Raw genomic sequence first — 19,375 nt, 5'->3', positions numbered from 1 at the left:
TTACCATTCATCAACAAAGACAACAAAAAAGCCCTGAATGATGCAACACTAACAAGACAATGGTGCATGTATACTGCATTCCGGGATGTACATAATGCGCGATAAGCCGCTCTATCTTGACCTTCTTAAATTCCAAATGTTCCGCGTTTTTCACCGAAAAAAAAAAAGCAAAAAGCAGAGTATTACAATGCATGTATCCGTATTTCTCGAACACAAAAATGCGTATTCTAAAATAACCATCTCTGTGGCACCGCACCCTTAAAGATTTATCTTTTTATCCTTTCACAACTTATAATCGTTTTCCCGTTTAATAGTATCATCCTCTAACTTCATAAACGTTTAACTCTATTACCTACTAAACGAAATTCCACCCAATCATGACTCCATACCCACTAATCAATAATATATACATGAAGCTCGCTACCAAATATTATGTGTACTATAGGCGCAAGAATATATTGATTTAGCATTACAATCGTCCGGACTACAGGTTCCAGCGGGTATTATGTCTTTACCTCGTCAACAGGATCGTTTTTGCATAATTATCATTGAAGTTGCCTGCATGAAATGTAATTATTCATACATGCACAACTTTCTCTGATCACGTGTAGCACCGGAAAAACTCTCTATCTATTGTGCGATATCCACTGGAAACAAAAATTACCCGTGCTCAACTATATGTAAAAAAAAACGCAAATGCGCACTCATCTATTGACTACTTTGCTAATGGAGTAAGCTACTTTTAAATTTCGTTACCTTAAAATAGTTCTTCAACTGTCACTTTATTTATGACAGCAACACATGTGGAGAGAATACAGCATGAATTATCGATCGTGATGACATTGTCAACACATATAGATAGAAAGTGCTGCTGGGGTATGTCCGTGCATCAAGTTGATGCATTTTGTACAAACCGATATCTTCCAAGTGACTGTTCTCAAATACTGGAAATCAGGAGTAAAAAGTGATCTCGAAAAGCAAAAACCGGTCTGCAACTTACTGAATGAAGGTAAGGCAAGATTAACTGAAAAGATTCTAATTGGAATCATAAACAATTCGCTCCCTGATTAGCAAAAACAAATAAGAACATCTGTTAGAAAATGAACTTACAATCAGAAAAATAAAGATGCTTTCTGATTACTTAGTGAATTTTGTCCTGAATCATTTTGTGACAAATCCAGTTATTCTTCCAACAAATTCTCTTTATAACTTCTGACCCAAAAGCTCGACAAGTTTGGTATATAACTTTGTTAACAATTGCAAATAGAATGTTTGGGTAACGCGAACACTTAGACGAAACAAGCGGTTACCTAAGCTGATTGCAATGATATTGACGGATGAAACAATCAAAATATGTGGACAGATTACGAGAAATGCACATATAGATTTACGTGATGTAAGGATATGCATAATTACTTATTTGATATGAGTGGAAAAGGAAATTAATTATTTATTTAATTTAGATAGGAAAATCAAATCATTATTCCCAAAAAAATTTCCCAAAACGAACAGCTGCAGGTATTTTCCTTAACAAGCTCCTTTCCTTCTTCCTATAGTATATTTGCTCTCCTGTCACGTGTCATTCACGTAAAATGCTTTAATTCAGGTCATACAAGACGTAAACAATTAGCTACCTAAGAATGTTTAAAAAGAAAAACAGTTACTAAGCCGATATAAACGTTTCAAAAAGTAATTTGAAAAATAAATCAATCGTATTTCGCAACACTTTAACCTCCTCAGTTGCATCGATAGCATACGCTATTTCTTCAACTGCTGTCTTCTTGCACACTCTTCACTTCCTCACCAATTAACGATGATATACGCTCTCTTTCACCATCTTCACACGTTCGAAACGTCTTACTATGACGTGATTACGTGAGCATTAACGTTTCATCGTACATGCTCCTAGCACATTACATTATTATTTTCCGAGTAATTGTACAGCGCAACTCTGACGTATACTGACGTATCGTATATTTTTTCATTTGTAATCTTACAAGTGTTTTTTTTTTTTTTGACAATACAAGATTGATGACATGGCTTGCTTACGCTGTTTTTGATCAGGTTAGAATATGGAAAAATTAGACACAAATATGAGTAATTATATTTTATACAAATATCACTTATTGCCAATTACACGAAAACGTATTTTTGTCCATTAACAAATAATTTTCTTATACGTATTTCACGTGAAGTCGTGATGCCTGTAAGAATGAACGTGATCGGTGTGGATGCTTGCAGTGCTAAGTCGATACATCTACTTGCCTGCAATACAATATATGGTGATCTTGTGATACAGACTTAAATAAAACTTAAGCCATGCTATATGATGTTGTTTTTGAGATGGAATAGGAATTGTGTGGAATTCCTTGTAGCAGATGATATAGTGATTCTAAATAATAAGAAGTTAGAAGGAGTAGGAGTGATTCTTTAATGTGAATGGATAATTCAGTAAATATATCTGCATTGAAATTTGGTTTCATAGATATTTAGGTAAGTATTCTTGAAAAGAAATTTGATTTTCGTTTCGAGAAACGCAAGTGGTTGAATGGATGAACATGTGGTTACCTTAACATGAATATCACATGGACCATTCCTGCTTGCTATTTCCTGCTGTTTTATTTGATTCGATGGCTTCACTTCAACATCATGATTTTCCTCAGCTTTAATATTTTCGGTTTTGGAAATTTCGTTGTTCAGCGTTTTATAATGTTTGTCTTTTTAGAAACTTCAAAAAGTCGAAAATTTTACTAAATTTCAATAACATCAGAATGAACACGTGGTTACCACGAAATTTGAAAAATTCGGAATTTGAATAACATCAGGATGAACACGTGGTTACAATGTTCTGGTTGATGTTAAATTGTGGTGTCGAAAACTCAACAACCTATTTCGAGTTTGGTAAAAGAAAAAAGAGCGATGGAGGAGATTGGTTAACAATATTTGATAGCATCACCATTTGACCATTCTGATAAGTCATGATCTCGTTCAAAAAATCCTTCTCCTGACGTTGTTGACGAAGTTGTATGGTTTGTTGGAATGCTTAACTTTTATATTTAAATTCCAAAAGTCAAATGGATAATAATATGAAACCTATAACGGCTGTTCGATCATGTAGTGCAGTCCGTTAGCTTTTCGATTATATTTCGGTAGAAAGAGAAGGAAGGATTCTTGAAATTTACCATGTTTTTACTGATTTCTCAGTCCATAACATCGATGACTGGCTGGTCATTTGTGTATTGTCATCTGAAAGATTTGTGTAATTTGTAATGCTGATCTGCTTGCAAATTTGTGAGCTGCTTGTATTAATAAAAATCACTTTTGATGTATATGTTTCGTTATACATATCAACGATTTGTTGTCAATTTTATGAGAAAACTTCAACCTGGCAAGAGATTAGTGATAATTTGGCCAGCATGATTCGGTTGTTTTCGAGATGAAATAATCATTCTCTCAACTTTTCCCAGGTTATGCTCTACCTGTTACTAAAGTACGTTATTTTCTATTACATATTTTCAATAACAGCATATCAGTAAACTTTAGCTATTTGTGAGCGAACATAACTTCCTCATAAAAACAGTTTAAAAATGAAATGAGTTTCATTACTCTATCAAATCACGATTCAAGCGAACTAACAAGAAGACTGGATGCTTTTATGGTATCCATGGCAATCATCGATCCAGCAATAGCTTGACACTTTTCGTTTCTATCACTGTACTCTGTTGTTGGACTTTCAGATGTTCCGATGATGCCGGTCTCCGGACTATCATATTTACACTGTGAAATACTGAATGGACTTGACCAACCCTATTAGATTTTTTAGCAATAAAATAATACAATAAATTAAAGTACATCGAAATTATCCATTTCCATATAGTTTTATAAATTGCAATAATTCAATCTTAACTGTGCTAATAGGTATGAGTTATAAACATATTAACCAGAAACATGAAGAAACAGAGAAAGGAAGATGACAAAAGAGGATTTTTGTTGTAAATAACAAAAGAATGGAAAAAAAATAGATGCCTTTGATGAATCGGTTAAGGAATCCTCAGAATATGACGTGCCCAGAGGTACTGATCGGATATCAGAACTCATTGCCAGATTATAATGAACGACCGTTTAATGGTATTCCAATTACAAAAACTGTTAAATTTCTAAAATACGTACTTTTTCATATAAGGCATTTAAATCAAGAAAAAAAATATGAACTCCAACATATTGCAATAGTGTGAAATTTGTAGAAGTATGAAAAAGATTTGGAATTAAAATATGCTAAAAGCTGTCTCTTATTCATTGCAGTAATTAGGATATTAGGATATGAAATCTGAATATACCAAAATGGCTATAACATAGACTTGAATATACATTAGAATATGATTAAGAATATGTCAAGATGAGTAAAATAAAATCTAAGTTAAAGTAGTTAAGAAATATTTTACAATATGGAATCAAACGATACCATAGACGTCATGGGATATGAAATCAGGTATATCATAGGCATCATAGAGATATAGAATCAAAACGTACCGTATACATCATGGGGATATAGAATTCAGGAGATACCGTATACATCATGGGGATATAGAATTCAGGATATGTCGTAGGCATCGTGCGAATGTGGGATCTGAATGCGTTGTAAACGTCATAAAATTCTAGTTTCTTTCAAATCTCAATAAATGAGGTGGGATATGGAAGCAACAAAGTGACCTGAAGTAAAGTTTCAACAGGCCAACGCGCAGTCTGTATTGTTTTGAAAGTTGGCTAGTTAGGTTGGTAAGGAAGAGGGGAAGGTAAAAGGAGATAAGCTCGACTAAATGCAACAGTAATCCTTGGTAGTAATTTATTTTATCAGAAAATTTGCTAATTATTTTATTAGTTATTCTAATAATCCTAATATTGTTTATGATCAGTGGAGGTGAAAATCTTTTATCACTGTTACTAATTATTTCTTAGTTTACTTTATTCTTTCATCTAGTTTTTTGCTAATCGATATATTATTTCTAGTTATTTCCGAAGCTTTATATCTGTCATTGTTTAGCCTCTATCTAATGTTACAGATGGTAGCGTCATAATTGCGTTGTTTTCTTTCCCAGATTTCGAACGACACTATAGTGGATAATAATGATGAGTTAAAGTTAATTAAAACTTTAAAAAATATTAAATTTCGCAACAAATTTCAAAAAATATTGATTTCCCGGTGAATTATTTGTATTTATTAGTAAGTAAAATATTTAGCAATAAGATGGAATAGTAATAGTGTCATCACATACATTTCGGGTATCCAGTAGTTGTTGAGTATCCCCAGAGATAGGATCAGGTATTAACTTTTCAAATACCAGAATTCTTTAATGGAATGCGCTGATTAATTTATAATAGACATTTTGTTCAGAAAATGTGTATGTAATGGATGATATCGATTTTGACGGAGAAGATGGGAATGGTAAACTATCCATGATTGATGAAGAAGATTTAACAGTGATACCCAGCAAACGATCAAAGGAAGAAAAAGAGAAGCCACCAAAGGGGGAGGTTTCGAAACACGAAGTAAATCATTGTTAGAATTTTGGGATATTTGTGTGGTTAGGATTGAAGTATTATTATTGTCTTTTGAGATGTAGATTAATGTGCCTAGGTTTACCTCACACTTCACCATGCGGTGGTATATATTTATTGACATTAGGGAGATTTTGTTCAGTATTTCAAGAAATGGGTTAGGACATTTTCTGTATCAAGACAATGAGTACAAACTTTTTGCATCCACAGCTATCGATACATTTTTGCGCTCATAAGGACAAATAAGTTTTTCCGCAATCACAGTGATCATTGTGGCACCTAGTACCTAGTAAAAGAATTATTGGTAGAAAAAGTCGGGCTCCATATAAATCTAGGTAGACTTAATGATTATCCTGCTAGTGTTTGTGATATCCTTCGTACTATTTATTAGAAACCATTGTCCGAAGCGAAAGTTTCCAAAGCTCGACAACGTTGGAATTTACTTTCATATCACGTACGATGCAACTACAGAAAACGAGCCAGAGGTATTACGATTGATGTGGAAACAATGTTTCTTGTCTTTGAAGCATTTTTCATCCCAAAACATTCCAACGTAGGTCGTTGGTATCACTTGAAATCTCCTGTCGGCAATGTTGAGTTCGATGTCCACATCTATTCAACTGTTACTATAACACCCAATATTTTGATTGGCTTTAACAATAGCGGAAATATCAGAATATGGCCATCCGAAGAATGTTTGGCGTATTATTTGCTAAAACATGAAAAGCTGGTTCGAAGCAAAACTATCCTGGAACTTGGATCCGGTATGGCTGGCTTAAGTGGTCTTACGTCGGCTGCACTTGGTGCAGCGGAAGTAGTTTTAACAGATGGTAATGAGAAATCCGTGGAAAATATACGGCGAATCGTTGAAATAAATAAGCTGAGCAATTATGTTACCTGCTTCGTGCTACCCTGGAATGTTACCATACCAAATAAGCAATTTGATGCTATTCTATGTGCTGATTGCTTGTTTTTCACGGAGGAGCATCGCATTTTATTGAATTGCATCTATAAACACTTGAAGTCTGATGGGATCGCATACGTTGTGGCACCGGATAGAGGTGGAACTGTTCGCGAATTTCTGGATCTTGTATACGAGGAACGGAAACGATGGCAAAGTGTGAACGTCAGCTTCCATATCGAAAATGAAGCGGAAATTTATTCTAAGTTGAAGATGCGGCATTGTAATATACACTTAGAAATTCCGATGTTTCTAATTTTAAAAAAAAGTGATCGGATGTCATAAAAACCAGTATTTATTTGTTCATAATTATTTAATGTCATTTGACAAAGGTAGTTGAGTCTGTTTGTCTACATTTAACATTATTAACATTATTACTCAGGTCTTGACTTATGTGCGAAGGCCCTGTCTTGTCGTTAACGATTCCTTGGTTAAATATTCGACTGATCTCAATGAATAATTACTTCACTTAGCTTTACCACTTACCTAATTTTCTTCCTTCTTATATACATATCATACTTTCCACTATAGGAAAAGGGAATAAATTTTCTAACTTTCGGTGCTGCATGCTTGAGAGAAAATCTTTTCAGCATCTCAGAATGCACACCATAGCACCTTTATAAATGTTATTAGCAGCAGTCGATATGTTTTGTTACACTGAAAATTGACATATGGTAAGTAGCTCTTCATTTTATATTTAGCAGTTTGGTGAGATCTGTTCGACAGTTGAAAGTTGTTTTGTAATTGTTACCAGGTTTTTCTACTATACTGTGATTTTTCCCTTTTTCATTCGATCGTTGTTTTTGTTCATTGTTGGATAACATGTAAATGTACGGCAATAAGTTATGACTATTCTCTATAATGTACAGTAATTACAGACGTTTTCTTCATTTTCCATGCAAATAAAATGGATTTTTTTGTGGTTCGGATGACCGATCAGTTCCATTCTTTCTCATACAGCTATTTTTTTATGATCAGCACATTTTAGACGTGAGATCCTTAAGTTGGACATTTAGTATTGTAATTTCCTGGACACATTCCAGCCTAACTTTTTCATTTAATGCACCAATTAATGAATGCATTAAATAGAAAAAGTTTGGCCAAAATTATATGAATCTTTTCTAGAAGGTCATAAATGGGTAGGTCACATTGGAGAAGTTGAATAGGAAATATTCATAATTTGTATGTCTTTTTTTAGTACCAAGAAATTATCGATGCTATCCATTATTCGTGCATGCTTATACAGGACGAAGTTGTTGAAGAGTTGGAGAAAAAAGGTCAGGAAATGGAATTTGAAAAAGAAGTAGTCGCACAAGTGGCTTTTGCTATATGTGACACCCTATGTCTTACCTGGCCCAGTGAACTCCTGCAGTTCGCAAAGTAAGATTTCGCGTATTTTATGCAATTTTTAGTATTGACAAAGTCTTTGAAGATGTAGTCAACTAATGCAAGTATTGAACATTGTTATAGGCATGGAAGGCGTTCGATCGTCAATATCTCGGATCTAACGCTCCTTTTCCGAAGAAATGAAAACATGGTCAATCCTTTTTTTTTCAACGAGATATTTCTCGATTTTTCTCGGTCATTTTATACCTTTCGTATAACTTTCATGATCGAGATTAGTAAATATATCACATTTTGTGCATTTTAAGCTTTCGCTTATCCGAAGCATTGGTGAAAGCTCATTACTTCCGGTTAGAAAAAGACAGCCTCGGAAGGGTGCAAGCAAAAAGAACAATAAGGCAACTGATAGCAGTCGAAAGATGGATAGTGAGAATTCAAGAGATGTGGGTGCTTTGTCACCTGATAAGGATACTCTAAAGTTGGCGGATTTTTGGGATCAGTAAGTTACTGACTTACTCTTGAAATTTGTAAATTTTGAAAAATTTAGCTAACGGTGCCATCACTAATGTGTGTACTTTCATTCGCTACAGACAAATTTGGTTACATAAGGTAAGACTCTGCGGATTTTTGTACAATGTTTGGCATTGATGAACTCTTAGAAAGTATGGTCTATTGATATAAAGATTACGAGTAATTATAAGCACGCTTAACGCTAAATTATCAATATCTTAGATCCGATTTGAATATTAAGCTTTTTAAATTTGCATATAAATATTTATTTCAGTTTTCAAAGTTCGAAAGAATTTCCTTCCACTTCTTTAGCTACGATTAATCAGGGTCGAATGATTTGGTTCAGAACCATCACCGGGAAGTAGAACGCAAATGTGTCAACTTCAAACGTTGATATTTACAAAATTTTAAATCACCTGATTTTCAGGCCTTCAACGAGTCGAAAACGACCATTACTATTGTTGGGAGCATCTAAATACACCTCAGCAACTACGGAAGGAAAATTTCTACCTGATTCAATATCTCTGCAAAGAAAGGAGGTTACTGCGAAGAAGGATGAAACGCTACCCTGTTGCAAGGAAAAAGCAGATATTACTGAGTCAAGAAAAAAAGATAATGGACGAGAAAGACAAAATCAAACAACGGAGCAACGGTTACAACCAGCCTTTCTTCTATATGGTTCTGAAACCGGGGAAGAGCAGAAGCTGGAATCTCTGGATATTAATATTCCATGTTATTCGAACAAGGAAGATTTGCAACACCGAAAACCACAGTGCGTTACTGGTTCCTTGAGTGTACCCAATCGAAAAATACGCGGAATAAATAAATTGGATTTAAGCATTTGTACAACAGACATATCCAGAGAAGTAAAAGTAAATGTGAGAAATCCAACCGTTCCAATCTTAGAATCAGATAATGAAATGCTTGTTGAAAGTTCGACTACAGTAGCTGCTAGTCCTGAAACAACATCTCATATAAAAGCAAATAAAACTGATAGGGACAAAATGGAATTTCGAATTGAAAATGTCCCAGATGGTAAACCTATTTTCTCCGCCAGAACTCCTGATTTGAACTCGATGAGAAGAATAAGTGGGAGACAGCTTACGGATACATCATTAAGGAATAGATCCAGCGCCGCAGATGACTGTAAGTGTTTTTTTCATCATAGGAATTATGTAAAGATAATCTTTGTATCTGTTTGCATAAGTGTATGCTTGCACTTCTGAATAGTTTTATCCAGATTCAAAAATATGTATCCATGATATAAATTTTTTGTCAGCAACTTCTTTAGGAAAAAGGACACTATAAAAAAAAAGACATCTCTCTCCATTTCAATAATTGGAAGGGTGAAAACAGTGAAAATAATTCTGTTCCTGTCACAGATTTTGTGCTATAGAAAGTGATATTGCTAAATGTGTTTAATCCCTTGCCATTAAAACTTCTATTTTGCTGCCTCATATTCAGCTTACATTTACCGTATACCACTTCCTTTCATTGAAGTTTTCTGTTGCTGCAGAATGTCTTCAAGTTGTTACTTAAGATTGTAATGCCTCCTTTTTCCAGGCTTTTCGTCTTTCAAATTTGAATCAGATGACGAAGATTCGGACCAGAGTTTAGTGATGGGAAATAAAGGTCAACTAATATTCAACTTATTTTTCCTTGTTTTTATGGATTTTTAATTCGAATGTCGCTCTAGAAATTAGGTTGAAATAACTAATTTCCAGTACTAATAAACACAGAGCAAAAAAAGGAGTTTTTTTTCTTCCCATTTGTCGAAGTTAAAATAAAGGTTTCATATTTTAATTTAGTTGAAATTTATTAATTTTGAGTTAGGTGCTCTGTGTTTACTTATTTAATAATAACGTCTCTCATCAGTTATGATTATTTCGCTTCATTTTTTTTCCAGTCACGAATGACAAGAACGCAGTGTCACCATCAGTCAGCAATAATAGGCAAGTCTTCGTTTCGAACTTGTGTCGAACCAAGTTATATCTTTTTTAAGCTTTATTTCTTAATCTCTCACGAGACAATTGCAACAATTCTAGGTGTTCTACTGGTGAATGTGCTTCGATGAGTGAGAATCGAGAACATCGGGACATCAGTGGTGAAGAAAGTGATGTAGATCTGGATGCAACTGTTTTTGATTTCTAATTATGAAGTTTTCGGCTGTTATTGTATTTGTATCATATTTAGCTGTTGAAAATACTTTACTGCAAATTTAAAATTATGATGTCCGCAATATGTTTATGCTGTGTTCTTTGGGAATACATGATGCAAAGATGGTATTTTTGTTTACTGTTTGCAAAGATAATTCAGGTACTGTTTCAGGAATACTATTTCAGGTAGATGTTTTTCCGATGCATAAAGTTGAAGATTGTTGTATTTTTTTTTTTGTTTAGGGAAGCAGTTTCAAAATGATTACCCACCAGCTGAAAATTTATATCCTGAATTTCTGTCAATGGTGGAACGAGTAAAATTTTATGAAACCTGAAGTTTCTTAATAGTTTTCTCCTTCCAAAAAATGAGAATTTTTAAACATATCTTATCGCTTTCCGTTTACAAATTTTAAATATATTGAAACTTATTGAGAAAATCAAAACAGAATGCTGCTGTTGGAATCGCCAAGATTAGGAGTACTGTTTTAGGTAGATGTTTTTCCGATGCATAAATTTAAGAATTCGCAACAAAAAAGCCTAGTAGAGAAATTCGTTCAAGGCTCAGAATTGAATTTTAATTATATTGAGATCGTATATTGATTATTCTGTTCAACTGTCACCATCTGCAGTTAGTGATATCTATTACCACAACTAGCTATGATTGGTATCATATATCGTTTCTTTCATTCATTGAGAAACATGTGCTAACTGTAATTCGAGTGCATGAAATGTTATTGGTTTTTGATTTCAGATATGGGGACCTATTGTTTTTATCATTAAAATTATTTTTATCACTAAAAGCTTATTCGGTATATTATATCCACAGTGTGATGTGGTACTCCATATCCTTCTGCAAGCATAGCTGAGATTTTTGTTCAGCATTTTGGTAAAAGTTATTTTAAGAAAGAATTTTTCTATCTTAATGTCATCAAAACATTCATCTGGAGTGCAGTTATATTAGATCGCTTCATTAATTACCATTAATACCTTCTGGTCACATTATCCAACGTATCTTGCTCTATCAGCCTAACATAATTCCTTTAAGTATATTTAATGAATAACTCTGATACAAAAAATTCATGGAAATACATGAACGGACCAATCGTAAACGAGGTATTTATTATTACTCTTCATAATTTAGGATAGTTTATTACTATTAATATTATTAATAGTTTTATTTATTATTATTGTTGATAGTTGATAATTTAGAGATAAATGAACAGATAATGATAAAGTATCTGTTTCAATTTCTTATACTTCATTCAATATTTCACTCATCCCTTGTGAGTATATTGAACTTTGGTCATACTTTACAGTTTGCATCTGATTTCGACTGATCAATATATGTTAAACAGCTAGTGGTATGAATTTCCGGAAATTGTAAGTGCTATCAGAATTAGCTGCTGTTTATTATTAATCTTGTGACAACTTATAGAGATGATCATTAAAAACTACACTAAAAATGCTAACTTTAGTGCCAAAAAAAGAAGAGAATTTAAGTTTGCTTGAACTTACACTGCAAATGTGATAAAATGATAATATGAATAAAGTCAATAAAGAGCAAAGATAAAAGCAGTTATCATTATTTGCTATCCTCTTTCTATTTCATCTTTTTCAGTATTTAATTTCAAAAATTTCATCACATCTATTATCATCGTTACAATTAATGTTTTAACATTTGATGGTTTGTTGATTGTTTGTCTGATCGTATCATGCTAGTTATATGCATTCCATAACAAACATTCCATTGATGTCACTAATGTATGAAATATTTTATATAAACTTTTTCCATTTGTTATCAATCAGCAAACAATGTTATCGATAAATGTTGCAAGTTATCCGAAATTTTAAGGAAAGTTTAGAAGTTTTGCACCAGAAACTTCATCTTTTCGGATATTAGAAATTATATTTGTATTAAAAATCTGGATCAAAATTTAAAATAATTTCAACAATTCAGTATCATTTCAATGATGGAAATTAGAAAATGAAATTAATTGTCAACAATACAATAACAGTAACTAATAGAAATAGTTTAAATATTCAAAAAAAAAAAAGGAAAAAGGATAACTGTAGGAAATGATTAGGAATTTTATAATTTCACATTATCTTTTTCAGGAACTCTGTTGGAATTATTTAATTGATAGAGCAATAGTGATGGAAGAAAACAAGTTTTTCTTGGCTCTTCTAAAAATAACACCGTTTGCTTTCTTATTTCTCATTTCCTTCATTTTCCATTATATACGACAATTGGTCCTTTCCTTTTTTTTTTTTTTTTCTTCTCAATTAACTTTCGAATTTTTAATTAACATTCATGTTAGTTTTATCTATTGATCCATTTAATTAAAATACCAAATGGTTTTATTGATAGCATAGTTTTTGTTTTTAAATTATATACTCAAACAAATGAATGTTTTTTTGTCATATTTTATTTCTATTTCAGTGAAAAATTATTGGAAAAAAATTTTAACAATAAAAAATTTGAAAATAATAATTTTTTGAATAATTTCAAAGAAAAAAAAAGTTCCATATTTTGTAACAATTTTTATGTTATTAGAGCATTTCAAAGTAAACTATTTATAACTATAAAGCAAAAAATAAATTATAATTAGAAAAAAGTACCCAAACATATTACTCTTATCTTCAATATTTATCGATTATTTGATTTGATGTAATATTAATCTAATCCAGGTCATATGATTGAAAGATTTTAATAAACTTAACGGATGAAACTGTGATCTTTCAATATTATCACATTTTCTAATCAGCTCTTTTTCAGATGTTTATTCAATTGTTACAATTAATCATTATCACTTATTACGTAGCAGAAGCATGTCTTCCGTTTCGAATTCTCTCCAAACCGGTAAAACAATGCAATTTTATCAAGAAAGACTGTCAAGATATTAGAAAGAATGGCACTACTATTGTTACATTTCAAAATTATAACTGCCCGGAAAAAATTGATTCAGTTACTGAAGGTAAGCAAAAAAAAAAAACCGGAAATTCTCACTTAGAAAAAAAAAAATTCCTCAGATTCTCTAAGCTTAGTATACGCATAATTCATGTAGGATTATGAAACTGTAATGAGGGAAATATCTCGGGAATCGAAAATTTTTAACTTTCAAAAATAAAGTATACCACAGATTAGATGAAATTTTCCAAACAGAAATCATTTCAATGCTGCTTTTAAAGGGATTAGATTTTCTCTAAATATAATAGTTATTGTAAAAAAGAAAAACAAATCCAGATAAGAGATTATTGATATGTGAAACACAACTTGATATCACCAATACTATTTCACTGATATCTCAAATGATTCACGTTAGGCAAATAATTCTGTTGACATCGTTGATTTATCACTCCGATAATATAATTTCAAATGGTTCTCTAACTTTTGCCGAAAGATAATTCGATAAAGTTTACATACAAATTATTCATTTCTCCTTCCTTTGTCCTTATTAATTCAGCTTATTTATAGTATCCGGTAAACTATATATATTTTCGGATGGTAAAGTATGGATTTTAAAGAATCGAAGACCCGAAATGGTAACTCGTATTGATAAGGTAAGAGTTTTATAGTAACCAAAGGATGGTTCATACATGTTTACCTGATGAACACTTGTTATGTTTCCATTTTATACAATATATACATTATCTATGGGTATATATTATCTAAATGATTTTTAGATATTTCCTGATGGACCATTTTATGTTAATGCATCTGTCTCAACGAAAGACCGAACATACCTTATTAAAGATCGAACTATTTTTGCATTTTCTAACGACAAAAACATTTTCACGTAATTCCTTTAAAAAGTACTCAATTGCTTAAAAAACATAGAACATACCTAGCAATAACTATGTGAATTTAATCAGATTAAAAGATCCAAGACAAGCTTCTCTCTTTTAGTCCAATACAAGGATGGCCTAAAATGCTCCCAAATCGTATCTTATTTTTTCCACAAGCTGCATTTCCCATCAAGAACGGAAGTGCTATACTTGTTTCGGTAAGCTATGAATTACTATTTCGAGATAAAATTATAAGTAATTGATGAATGTGGGATAAAATATTAGTTATTTATTATGAAAAATTAGTAGGTATCTTAACTCTTATCCTAATATATGAATGAAGCAAAATGAAGATAATTTGTTTCGATTCCGAGTTTAAAGACTAATTGCGGGATCTCATCTTCCATATGGGGAAATTTTGAAATGATCATATATTTTCAATCTAAGATATTTTTCAGACTTAGGTTTCAAAATATTTTCAGGGAAATGTGTTGGCAACGTACGAATTGAAACACAACAAAGTATCATTAGTGTATGATTTGGAAACATATTATCCGAATCTACCCAATGATTTTCGATCCGGTATACCATTTCCAGCAGAACAATTCAACACGTACCATTTTTTTGACTCGCATAATTTATACGAGTATGATATGAACACCAAAAGAATTACATTTATACAACCACTCAAAACATATCTTTTGTGCTGAATCAGACTGAAATCTCGAGAAAAAAAAATGAATTTTCTTTTTCAAAAATTTTTTTCAAAAAATTTTAAAAACATCATTCTTCAATGGTGTATTACAACACATCAATCCATACTAATCTAAAAAGCAACACTTTCATATCAGATACATGAAACTGCCTTAAAATTACCTTAAAATTGAATGATTAGAAATTCTTCTCACTGACTGAATTCAATGCTCGTTTGATGAAGAAGCAAAGTTTCGAAACCTACCTTTTCTGTATAAATACGCTAACGAAGTTTAGATAAGCAAATACTTTTTGGTGCGCAAATAACACCAAATTCAAACATATTTAATCATTTTATTGTTCCATTACTGACGCCACAATTTTAACAATTTATCTTTCCCACCGCTAGCCACTCGAGTACCATCTGGACTCCAATCTACCGCATAAACTTCATCACCATGTCCTGGAAGATCCATACAGAGTCCACGCTTATGCATGTCCCATACCTGAACAATTAAATTTGTCACATCTTTTTTATTTTTGCTTTGTTATCAACCATTTTTTATTAACATTTATCGTAACGTTTATTGTTTATTAGATCTGATTTACAAAGAAGGTGTAACAAAAATTGAACTGATCAATATCAGGAAAAGAACGCTCTCCTAACGAATAATGATACGAAACCCTTCAATCATCAAAAATTGTCAAAATTATTGAAATGTTTACCACAATACTATTAATCACCGCGGAGAACCAGTTTAGTTCCTATTATATTTTTCTCAATAATACAACAATAGCTTCTTAGCTCTTTTCTCGACATAGAATTCCTGCATTCTACCGTTGGGTAGATAATGGTATGCTTGGGGTACTAAGCAATGATAATAAGTTTGAGTGGTATCTCTTGTTTTTGTATCCAAGGTAGTAGAACCGTATACGTGAAACTCACAATGGTAAAGTAAATCATTATTTTATGACACTCTTAACCTACTTTTAATGTCGAATCTGCCGAACCGGAAACCAGCAATCGACTATCAGCAGACCAGGCAATTTGATAAACCGCTTGAACATGTCCTCGCAATGTATCAAGAAAAGCGCCCGTTCGTCCACACCACAGTTTGATTGATTTATCAAATGATGCGGATGCAATATACCGAGCATTTGGAGAAAACATCACCTGGAAAAAAACCATTCGAACTTTGAAATACTAAGAATACTCTTTTAAAAAAAGTTGCGCTGAGTTGGCGATTTCATATTTCTGACATTTGATCAATATCTGTGCTAATCACAAGACGAATGAATCACTTCCCTCATTTGAATTAACCATTTCGTTCGTTCTTTTTTTGCATCATGATAGCCTCTCCTTCACCGTCTCCTTCATTCTGCTCTCTCAAGTTCTAACAAAGTTTACTACATTAATTTCACCTGGTTCACCAGTTGCTGATGGCCAGTCATACGCGTCCGAGGTTTCTTTTCATCCGTTGGTTTCCAGAAAAACAATGTGAAATCATCAGAACCAGAAACTAATAGCTCACCACATGTGCCCTTGGCTTTCTCATACCGATGTAAAGCTTCTTTCTGATGCGCTGCCTACAAGAAGTAAATGAAACCATGATTTTTACTCAAGATCCCAGTTCATTGATCTCATAGTGTCACTATGGCAAACTATGGCAGCACGGTATGATCAGAAGCCTATAACACCAGTAGAAATCACTATTTCTTGTGAATTCGGTCCTTTGAAAATAGAAAAAATCAGTATCCCCAATTAGAATAGAATAAGTGAGAGAAACATTTCTTTCGCAATAAATACGATTATTTATTCTAATTCATAGCTCTCTCAAATTTCTTTCCATACCGTTGCGTAATACTATTATTAACCAACCATATCATCCTGTAATACCGTAGACTGTTCCAAAGCATTGTAAAAACTTGTACGTAAAGCGTATTCCACATTTAAAGCCAGAGTATTGACCCAGTGAGCATGACCAGCTAAAGTTCGACACAAGACACCATCGTCTGCACGCCAAACTTTGATTGTACGATCCTAGAACAGCCTGATTTCAACAAAACTAATCCTTATATGATTACGAATGAAATTTTATACTGACAAGAAAGTGAAAATTTATGAAGTGCAAATCCCAATCAAAAAAAAACTCGTTATAAATCTATAAATTACTTCAGTAATAATTTTGCATGAAATGTCTTTTATATGTTGCATAATTACCTGGGAACCAGTGTAAATAAGTCCTTGCCCACCCCATTTCACACATGTTACTGATGCTGTATGCCCTGTTAAACAGCGAACCATCTCACATTTGACAGTATCCCAAATCCTGATTTCGCCATCCTTTGCAGCACTTGCCAAATGTCTTGAAAGTAATGTCAAACTCAAACATTTGAACAGAAAAAATCAGGAGTGAATAGGGGCCAGGAACTCAAAAATCAAACTCTTATTCCGGGGAAATCTATGAAGTACATATCTGAATTACCTGCAATGTGGATTTTTATGGTACGGTTCCCAGACAAGCTGATTTATCCACTGTTTGTGGCTGGTCATTTTTTTGCCAATCTGTGTTCCGGTTTTTGGATTCCACAAACAGATCTTAACACCACATTTCCATTAATGCATATGTATATATAAACGTTAGCAAATATGTTATCAATATTAAAACTTTAGAGATAAAAAGAATTTATTAAAGTGTATCTCTGAAAGACATACGTGTCCATTTTTGCAAGCCGAAGCAAGCTTCTTACCATCTGGTGACCAAGCGATACACAATACCCAATTTGTATGTCCTCTGGCAGTGTGCAATGGTGTCTCTGTATTTAAATCCCAAAAGCGTACAGTTGCATCACCAGAACCGCTAGCAAGCTCCCTGAAAAACCCACAGAAATTGCATGAAGGCCGGAGAATTGACATATAGTAAAAATGGCACGGTTATTTAAACTCGAAGTTGGAGGGAAAAATTTTAATAAGAACCTTCCATTTGGGCTAAATTGCACACTAATCACTGGCTCACCATGCCCGGGAAGTGAGGAAGTGCATCGGGTCACTGGTCTTACGCGAAATACTGCTTCTGGATAATACAGCAGTTCAATACTCTGTAATTTACACCAAACATTACTTTCCCCAAATAAAATGTCATCTGCTTTATTCGCTCGATGTGTGTCATGGATTTACTTAATCCCAGAGTGTCTCTATTGTCCATGTTTTCCACCGTCTGGATAACAGAGAAACGGATCTAATCTTTCACAAATGACACTCAAAAAAATTTAATCAGAAATAGCTAAATTATTTCCAGAAATTCTTAAGTATTTGAGTTCCCATGAAAATTCTATAACAAGGCACCTTTTCTACATCAATTTTTTGTTGTGGTATTGAACCCTTCAAAGAATCTTCAATCAAAATGCCATCTCTCGTCCGAAATGTTATCGGAATTGGATCATCTGCGCTATCCAACAGTTGATTGCATAAAATCTATAATATATTATGCATGTGATGTATATTAAATATATCATTTGGATCCTAATTTACTCAAAAATTACAAAAATCGAAAACCAGGTGCCAATGATTCGATGACCTCCAAGTTTTTTTCTGAAAATTAAAGCACCTGTAATTGCCCGACAGTCGTGGACAGAGGTAAGACGATTGCAGCTTCGCTGAGTTCCTGTTCATCCTCTGAGAAAATCCTCACGCTGATACTGCGATCACTCTCGTCAACGGAACTATGAATATCCATTGCTGAAATGTCCAAAGGTTAATTCCATAGATCTTTATACTTTCCTGCTCGTTCTTTTCTATCTCCTTCCTGTGTACTTGTACCTCTGCATTCATTTTTCATATTCGTATACATTTATCCATGGGCGGATCAAAAAGACATCAAAATTAAGTATGTTCAAAATTAAGCATACGATTTCATTCACAAAGTATATAACCGATATTTATTTAAATTTATGAAACAACAACTAGAATAAAGCAAAAGGAAATGAAAAATCAATCATCCATATCATCTTCTTCTAACTTCGCTTTAGCCCAAGCTTCCGCTTCTTTTACCACCTAAAAGAAACAATAATTAGTAGTGACAATCTAAAAGACTACAGACTATGCTTACAGTGGAAAACTTTTCTTAACATAACCTAGTTCTAGTAAGCTGACACTTTGCCCTGCTTGACTGAGAATAAAAAAAATCAACACAATCATTACATATTAAGATTTTTACTTAGCATTAATCGACTTCAGAGAACTGCTATCCGTGATGTCACTTTCTTCCGGCAAGTCCGAGTTTTTGCGCAAAATCATTTAGTTTTAGAAAAGTATCTAAATTTATCTTCCTACTTTATATATATATATATATATATATATATATATATA

The 19,375-nt window shown here is 32.9% G+C and overlaps 5 protein-coding genes across 5 annotated transcripts in view; 2 read left to right on the top strand and 3 right to left on the bottom strand.

Moving 5' to 3' along the window:
* Window positions 1-2,133: 2,133 nt before the first annotated feature.
* LOAG_02486 (hypothetical protein) lies at window positions 2,134-4,147 on the bottom strand (the record flags this gene model as incomplete). Its single annotated transcript, XM_020446016.1, has 7 exons — window positions 4,027-4,147; window positions 3,637-3,807; window positions 3,386-3,479; window positions 3,183-3,246; window positions 2,957-3,042; window positions 2,569-2,717; window positions 2,134-2,265 (listed from the first exon to the last, which is right to left on the bottom strand). Exons 1-7 carry the CDS (start codon window positions 4,096-4,098, stop codon window positions 2,134-2,136), a joined length of 768 nt encoding a protein of 255 aa, XP_020303590.1. The 5' UTR covers window positions 4,099-4,147.
* Window positions 4,148-5,387: 1,240 nt separating this feature from the next.
* On the top strand, window positions 5,388-10,774 carry LOAG_18445 (hypothetical protein). Its single transcript, XM_020451104.1, has 8 exons — window positions 5,388-5,547; window positions 7,716-7,897; window positions 7,988-8,054; window positions 8,170-8,360; window positions 8,799-9,517; window positions 9,935-10,003; window positions 10,278-10,323; window positions 10,417-10,774. The coding sequence occupies exons 1-8, from the start codon at window positions 5,407-5,409 to the stop codon at window positions 10,520-10,522; spliced, it is 1,521 nt and encodes a 506-aa protein (XP_020305142.1). The 5' UTR covers window positions 5,388-5,406; the 3' UTR covers window positions 10,523-10,774.
* Window positions 10,775-13,303: 2,529 nt separating this feature from the next.
* LOAG_02483 (hemopexin family protein) lies at window positions 13,304-15,023 on the top strand (the record flags this gene model as incomplete). Its single annotated transcript, XM_003138021.1, has 5 exons — window positions 13,304-13,502; window positions 14,003-14,088; window positions 14,212-14,324; window positions 14,435-14,531; window positions 14,796-15,023. The coding sequence occupies 5 exons, from the start codon at window positions 13,304-13,306 to the stop codon at window positions 15,021-15,023; spliced, it is 723 nt and encodes a 240-aa protein (XP_003138069.1).
* Window positions 15,024-15,187: 164 nt separating this feature from the next.
* Window positions 15,188-18,751, bottom strand: LOAG_02482 (WD-repeat protein HUSSY-07). Its single transcript, XM_003138020.2, has 10 exons — window positions 18,615-18,751; window positions 18,353-18,481; window positions 17,984-18,105; window positions 17,723-17,879; window positions 17,493-17,605; window positions 17,228-17,372; window positions 16,886-17,047; window positions 16,429-16,593; window positions 15,995-16,180; window positions 15,188-15,512 (listed from the first exon to the last, which is right to left on the bottom strand). The coding sequence occupies exons 1-10, from the start codon at window positions 18,741-18,743 to the stop codon at window positions 15,372-15,374; spliced, it is 1,449 nt and encodes a 482-aa protein (XP_003138068.1). The 5' UTR covers window positions 18,744-18,751; the 3' UTR covers window positions 15,188-15,371.
* A 246-nt stretch (window positions 18,752-18,997) lies between these two features.
* LOAG_18444 (hypothetical protein) overlaps window positions 18,998-19,375 on the bottom strand; it is a gene marked incomplete at its 3' end in the record, with an annotated part of 2,995 nt that continues 2,617 nt past the window's right edge. The window contains exon 8 of the mRNA XM_020451103.1: window positions 18,998-19,060. Within this exon, the coding sequence (XP_020305141.1) occupies window positions 18,998-19,060 (63 nt within the window). The remainder of the gene's footprint in view (window positions 19,061-19,375) is intronic.

The sequence above is a fragment of the Loa loa genome (genome assembly GCF_000183805.2).
Source record: "Loa loa unplaced genomic scaffold supercont3.315, whole genome shotgun sequence".
Lineage (NCBI taxonomy): Eukaryota > Metazoa > Nematoda > Chromadorea > Rhabditida > Onchocercidae > Loa > Loa loa.
The sequence above is the reverse complement of the archived record's forward strand: the minus strand, read 5'-3'. Positions and strand labels throughout refer to the sequence as shown.